Source organism: Sinocyclocheilus rhinocerous, unplaced genomic scaffold, assembly GCF_001515625.1.
Source record: "Sinocyclocheilus rhinocerous isolate Xijiao unplaced genomic scaffold, SAMN03320098_v1.1 scaffold1359, whole genome shotgun sequence".
In the NCBI taxonomy this organism is placed as follows: domain Eukaryota; kingdom Metazoa; phylum Chordata; class Actinopteri; order Cypriniformes; family Cyprinidae; genus Sinocyclocheilus; species Sinocyclocheilus rhinocerous.
In genome coordinates, this window is record NW_015664682.1 from 29,489 (window position 1) to 37,288 (window position 7,800).

General features: G+C 35.6%; 1 protein-coding gene across 1 annotated transcript in view; it reads right to left on the reverse strand.

Moving 5' to 3' along the window:
- Window positions 1–210: 210 nt before the first annotated feature.
- wdtc1 (WD and tetratricopeptide repeats 1) overlaps window positions 211–7,800 on the reverse strand; it is a 20,302-nt gene continuing 12,712 nt past the window's right edge. Inside the window, exons 10-15 of the mRNA XM_016541069.1 lie at window positions 6,390–6,474; window positions 6,098–6,271; window positions 4,450–4,685; window positions 4,198–4,366; window positions 1,807–1,929; window positions 211–463 (exon numbers count right to left, since the gene is read on the reverse strand). Of these exons, the coding sequence (XP_016396555.1) occupies window positions 211–463; window positions 1,807–1,929; window positions 4,198–4,366; window positions 4,450–4,685; window positions 6,098–6,271; window positions 6,390–6,474 (1,040 nt within the window). The remainder of the gene's footprint in view (window positions 464–1,806; window positions 1,930–4,197; window positions 4,367–4,449; window positions 4,686–6,097; window positions 6,272–6,389; window positions 6,475–7,800) is intronic.

Sequence of the window (7,800 nt, forward strand, 5' to 3'; positions counted from 1 at the left end):
TAACCTGACGGCACGCCGAAAGTGTTGCGGATATTGATCTGTAAGTGCTTTGACTTGGCTTGGATTGTGCGAGGGAAGCTGACAGAGGGAAGCTGGGTTTCTCACTTCCATCTGCATAGTGCGGAGCGGCAGCATTCATTCACTCAGCGTCGCGTCGAAGAACTGAAATCGCAACGTAAATATCTAAGGTGCTTGGTGCTCCTGTGTTTTCTAGCTGGAGCGGCACTGAACCTGGCTCTCCGAGCTCTCTTCATCATCTGAGCCCTCGGTGCCTCGGCTGCTCAGACCTGTGATGCGATAGCCCATGTTTAGCAGCATCACCTCCAGCGGATCCGCGTTCATGCGCCTCTGGTTGGCTTGGGCCGCACCCTCCATGTCCTCCACCACCCGACAGTTCTCGTTCTCCGTCTGGTGATCGGTTACGCAGGAGAGAAAACAAGTCACGTTTGGTGCAATCAACAGTCTTTATCTGGCCTTAAAGACATGCCATCCCAGATTAGGATGAGTTTGTTTCTTCATCAGATCTGGAGAAATGTAACATTGCATCAGTGTCTCACTGCAAGTGAATGGGTGCCGTCAGAATGAGAGTCCAAACAGCTGATAAAAACATCACAATAATCCACAGCACTCCAGTCCATCAGTTAACATCTGGAGAAGACAAAAGCTGAAACAAATCCAGCATTTAGACGTTTTTAACTCAAATACATTGAGTCCATAATCCATAATAACACTTCCTCCAGTGAAAAAGTGTTCTGGTGTGAATCAGGAGAGAAATCTGCACAGATCAAGCAGCGTTTAAACAGCTCTAAACACATATGTGGCTGGATTTTGATGTGAGAGACAACAGGAGATGCACTTTTTCACTGGAGGAAGCGTTGTTATGGATTATGTATTTGAGTTAAAAACGTCTTAATGCTGGATGTGTTTCAGTTTTTGTCTTCTCCAGATGTTAACTGATGGACTGGAGTGCTGTGGATTACTTGTGGATTATTGTGATGTTTTTATCAGCTGTTTGGACTCTCATTCTGACGGCACCCATTCACTGCAGAGCATCCATTGCTGAGACACTGATGCAATGCTACACTTCTCCAAATCTGATGAAGAAACAAACTCATCCTAATCTGGGATGAACTGAAGGTGAGCACATTTACAGCTAAAATTTCATTTTTGGGTGAAATAGTCCTTTAATGCATTTGTTTAAGTTACTAAATCAACTCACTGTTCAGTGTAGGGCTGCAACAACGAATCAATGAAAATAACTGATAACGTATTCAATTATCGATTAATAATGTCTTCAAGCTGTGCATGGAAAACAGGAGTCACATCTGTTAAACTTCATGTAAACAAGTGCTTAAACATGTTTAACAGAGCGCAATAGAATAGGAGCACAATAATTCTGACTAAAATATACATTTTTCTAAAATATTTCTTGTTAGACATTAAATCTAAGTTTAATTGTAATTGTATTTTATGAAAGCAGTGAAAGTAATACGAGTGAATTTGTGTTTCTTGTAGCAGACATTTAGTCTGTGCTTTCGTTTTTCTTTGATATCATTTTTAATTTAGTGATTTACTTTTAAATTGTAACAAGCCTAAATTTTAATCCTTTTTTGCATGTTTAATTGCACATAGCCTACATGGATATACATATACTCTATATTTGTTTTTATTGCAATTTGCACATTGGACAACACTGAGGAGGATGTGGAATAACAATTTTGTAAAAAATTGATTAAAATTATCGGTAACACTTTATTTTAAGGTGTCCTTGTTACATATGTTACATGCACTTACTATTATAATAACAATGGCTGCAGGCAGTTCACTATAGACTCGTCTCCCTGTAAGATCCGCACCAGGTTCGTCGTCTCTTTGTCCCAGATGAAGAACGAGCCGTCGTCTGAACCGCTCACAATGTACTGGCCTTTACTGCAGAGAGACAACCGAACGAGTCAAGTCAAAGTCAAAGTCAACTTGCATGGCAATGGTTAAAAGCGAAACATAGTGCCTTCAGGGAACAACGGTGACACATATATACAGATATACTACAAAAAACAATAGTACGAACAATAAGGTAGTTAATGATAAATAAACAGGACATGGATACATAGCCTACATGGAGTATAGCAGCATTTGGAAAAGTTGTAGTGACAGGTAAATAAGTGTGTGAAACACGTACAACATTCATTATATGTGGATTATTTACATTTATATTAAAGAGGGAATTCACAACATGGGCTATTAATCAAAAATTGGCTGTCTACGCAGTAGAAATAAGGATGCACCGAGATGAAAATTCTTGGCCAAAGGCCGAATACAGAAAACATGTCTTTTCGCATTTTCCCCCTCATATATTTTGCCAATTTTTTTCACCATTGCATAAATGAAATAGCCAAAATGTGCGTTTTACTGTTTTGTCTAGCTTTTTAATTTAATTTAATTTAAAAATATTTACTCAACACTGAACATTTTTTTTAACATTCTAGCAGACACTATACCAACAAAGCACACTTTAACTTAATTAATAAGCTAGTAAAATATTGGGTTTTTTTGGCCATTTTTGAGACCCCCTTCTTGAATCAGGCATGTATTTTTTACCGTACAAATAAATGCAGCCTTGTTGCGCAGAAGAGACTTTTTAAAACATTAGAAAATATTACAGATCCTAATTTGAACACTATGTGTGAGTGTTATAATACGTTTGCTGCATTAGTGCACGCCTCTATTTGATCGCGTCACGTCATTGTTCGGTATAATTTATTTAGTCTTTTTGCTTATTTTATTTTTTAAAATTTTTTGCTATTTTCGGCCGAATAATTTCAGTTGGCGAACATTCAGTGCTGTGGCGTTCCCTTTTGCCAAAAACTTCAACACAGATAATGCACTTTTAATTTTGCCTCTCCGATCTGACTGTTTGTCGGTAAGAATACAAAAATGCAAAAGCTCGATCTTTAGTTTTAATAAAAGCCCTAGAGCTGTCACAAATCCACAAAACAATGCGTTTTGCATAACACGGACGACTTCTGCTGGCAAACAATCAGGGCTATGTGGATGCAGGTTTCACAGAGAAAGTGTACACACTGTTAACTTACACATACTACCTACATTGTAACAATACAAAGCTGGTTGAAAACTGATAAACTTACTCTTTAATGCATTCGGCAGATGCTTTTATCCAAAGCAACTTACAATGCATTCAAGCTTTTATCAGTCATGCATTCGCTGGGAATCGAACCCATGACCCTGGCGTTGCTTGTGCCATTACTCTACCGTTTGAACTTCAGAAATGCATTATTTTAACTAAAGAACCATTTTTGACATGTAGACTCAAAATGTTTCATGCAAAATTAAAATACGGTAAAAATGAGTGCTGGGCAACGATTAAATTGCATCCAAAATAAATACATAATATATGTGTGTGTGCTGTGTATATTTATTATGTATATATAAATACACAAACATGCACGTATATATTTAAGAAAAATGTTATGTTTATATATTAAACATATTTATATATAATATAAATTATATTAATATAAATATATGCATGCAAATACATGTATATATTTTCTAAATATATACTGTATGTGTGTGTATTTATATATACATAATACATATACACAGTACACACACATATGTGACCCTGGAGCACAAAACCAGTCATAAGGGTCGATTTTTTGAAACTATTTGAAAATCTGGAATCTGAGGGTGCAAAAAAATCTAAATATTGAGAAAATCATCTTTAAAGTTGTCCAAATGAAGTTCTTAGCAATGCATATTACTAATCAAAAATTAAGTTTTGATATATTTACGATAGGACATTTACTAAATATCTTCATGGAACATGATCTTAATATCCTAATGATTTTTTAGCAATAATTTTGACCCATACAATGTATTGTTGGCTATTGCTACAAATACACCCCAGCGACTTAAGACTGGTTTTGTGCTCCAGGCTCACATATATTATATAAACAAAAACGTATTCTATTTTGGATGCGATTAATCGTTGCCCAGCACTAGTAAGTGTAAGGCTGGAGTTTAAATGAGATGCTATTAAAACACCTCTGAATCATGAAACTGGTCTTTCTTCAGGAAGCAATAAAAATGCATTAAAGTCATCACAATACTATTAATAACACGTACTAAATATATGACCCAGACCTGACTCATTAGGGAATATGTCAGTAAACTGACCTTCCGAAGAAGTTGGCTTCTTTAATATCAGTGGTGGTGTTGCAGTGGCCACAGTAGCGATGCTTGTAGTCGAAGCTGCGCTCTCTCAGCACGATCTCATCCTCCGGGATGGACTCCTTCCGGCTGAAGTTATGGAAGCGGATGGAGCTGTTCCCCTTCTTGTCATCAGCTGGATGCATGCAAAATACGCAGAGAGTCCTGATTATTCAAATGCATGCACAAAAAACCCCCAAGACCCAAGACTGAACCTACAGGAGTCTGTTTTTGAGAAGAGGGCCGCCTTGATGTCTCTGTCGAGCGCGTCGCATGCGCTGCTGTGCGCCTGCTCTGGAAACTTGCCCTTGAAGTCATCTAGACACTCCAGAGCCTCGGCGATGTACTTGAGCTCAAAGAGGCAGCGCGCTAAGCGGAAGTGTGCCTTCAGATGGCCCGGGTTCAGAGACAAGGCCTTCAGACAGTCCCGCAGCGCGTCATAGTGATCGCCGTCCCTGACAGACACCAGAGCAAACCATGCACTTCACATTAAAACACTGGTTAAGGCTAGACACTATAGGGAAAAATCTATTTTGTCATGCACTGGCTTATCATTGTGCTTTGTTTCAGACTAGTGGACAGAAAACATCCGAAATACGCATTGAAGTGTTTATAGAGCGCATTAGTCCCGCCCACTTTATCAGCAGCAATATCTTCCCACTCATACTTCCCATAGGGATTTAAAAAAATAAAAGTCTTAAAAACCAAACCAACCAACTGCGAGGACAACGACAACAATATTGACTTTGATCGGACAAAAAAAACAAAAACACAACAACACTGTACTTTATTGAGGGAAAGAACAAAGACATAATCAAATTAAAAATGATGGAGAATTGTTCAAACTATTAATTTAAAGTTGTTGGTTGTATCTACAGAAACAATATATTTTAAGTTCATTGCAAAGTATTCTCGATTACGTCATTCGCCGTGCTTCATGGGAGTGGGCGGAGCTAAAGAGCTCTTGGCACACTTTGCTCGCTGCGATTGGTGGGATTTCTGAACAGCATCATGGGTAATGTAGTTTTTCACCAAGAATTCTACATGATTATTTTAAAAATACACTACCAGCCAAAAGTTTTTGGACAGAAAGAAGTTCTTCTTTTTTAAAGAAGTCTCTTCTGCTCACCAAGCCTGCATTTATTTGATCCAAAGCACAGCAAAAACAGTACAAATTGTGAAATATTTTTACCATTTAAAATAACTGTTTTCTATTTGAATACATTTTAAAATATAATGTATTTCTGTGATCAAAGCTGAATTTTCAGCATCATTACTCCAGTCTTCAGTGTCACATGATCTTCAGAAATCATTTTAATATGCTGATTTGCTGCTCGAGAAACACTTATTATTATTATTATTATTATCAATGATGAAAACAGCTGAGTATAATTTTTTCAGGTTTCTTTGATGAATAGAAAGTTCAGAAGAACAGCATTTATCTGTGACATTATGAATGTCTTTATCATCACTTTTGATCAAATTAAAGCATCCTTGTTTAATAAAAGAATTAATTTCTATAATTTTTTTTTATTTTGAACAGATGGGTTCAAAAAAATCAAATGCAATCGATTAGCACAACACAAGGTTTATTAATGGTTGCACCCAATTTTGAATTTTGCACAATATTGAACCTTGTGCATATTTAGTGTCTCATTTGCACATAGAATTTTGACTTCATGTCCTGGTGAAGTAGAATTCTACTCTATTCACCTGTAGTGTCATGCCTTAATGCACAAAAGGCTGTGATGCAACTACACAAATGTAAACCGTGCATGTGATGCATCATGCTGTTTCCAATGTCGAAATCGTGACAATATGATGTTTTATAAAGCGAATCATCTTGCATCGGAAGCGTTTATCGTACCACTTTCTCTTCATGTACGCGGCGGCGCGGTTTCCGTACAGCATGGCGTTGTGGCCGGCTTCATGGATGCCCAGACTGTAGAGCTGGATGGCTTGAGTCCACTGCTGGCGCGCGAACGCATCGTTAGCCTGCTGCTTGATCCGCTCCAGATGAGGAGGAAGATCACTGGAGCCGCTGGAGACGCAAATACAGACCACAGTTACACTAGAATATGATGGCAATAACGTCATACAAACGTGACAGCGACAGAATCAATGACGCAGTCGGCATTACACACATAAATCAGTCTTACCTGGAGACTTTAGCCAGTTTGAGGCGGCTAGCAGGAAGATGAATCCCATTGGACACACCATTGGTCGTCTTCCCATTTTGTACCTCTGCCATAAACAAAGCACACGATTAGTTTGACGACTCATTATTTATGAGATCGGATGTTTTAGTAGCGTCTCTCATTTAAACTTCAGTAGTGAAACATTTCAGAGTTGGCGAGTGATACATTGTGCAATACAAAAGTGATACATTTCTGTGAATCAAACTGTTACAATGAACTCTTTTCTCAGAGTTGTGAGTTTATATCTCGCAATTCTGACTTTATATCAAGTTCGTATCACGCAACTCTGAGAAAAATGTCAGAATTGTGAGATAAAGTCACAACTACCTTTTTTGTTTTTTATTCAGTGGGCATCCTTACTGCAACATTATTTTAGTATCATTGAGATGCTATTGCAATTTTTATTAATATTTCTATTAATAATAGCTAATAACTGTTAATAATAGTTTTTATTTTTTCATTTGAATATTTTCCGTTTTAATTTTAATTTTAAAGTTTTAATAACTTCTGTCTTTTTTTTTACTTTTAGTTGTATTTTAGTACATCAAGTTAAACTGAAAGAAAATGAGAAATGTAGTCTTGGCAGCTAGCTAAAATTAAAAAATATATATATAGTTTTTTATATTTTATTTCAGTTGATGCTTTTTTTTGTTTGTTTTAAGTAACAAAAATGTATTTATTGTTAAAAAAAATGAATTTATTTTTTATTTATTGTATTAATTTTAGTTTTAGTAAACTATAATAACCTTGCACTGCAAGGTGTTAAACAATTTTAATCTACTTGGATATTTAGAACAACTTTTGTAGTGCTGTCAAACAATTAATCGCGATTAATCGCATCCGAAATAAAAGTTTTTGTTTGCATAATATATGTGTGCTGTGTATATTTATTATGTGTATATAAATAAACACACATACTGTAAATATTTTTTAAATATTTAAATGTATATACATTTATATATTTATATTCTTATATCTAAATAAGTTTAACATATAAACAACATATAAAAAAAAAAATATATATATATATATATAATATATTTTTCCAAAAAATAAAAATTAACAAATGTAAAAGTTTTCTGTTTAATGTAATTGTATTTTTGTTTTTCTGCGCAAAAAAATATAAATTTATTTGTGGGTCAAAGACGAAAAAGGGTTTAAGCATAAAAACAATACGTGTAATACTGCTTAAAATTGTTGTTTTTCCCAATTTTTTTTTTTTAAATTCTGTTTAATTTAATTGCAATTTTGTTTTTTTGAGCAAAAAATAAATATCATACATTTTCCCCTGATTTACAGAAGAGACACACTAAAATGTCATTCAGTGTAACAATCTTATCAGGCATATTTACAACAAAAATCAATTTATGAC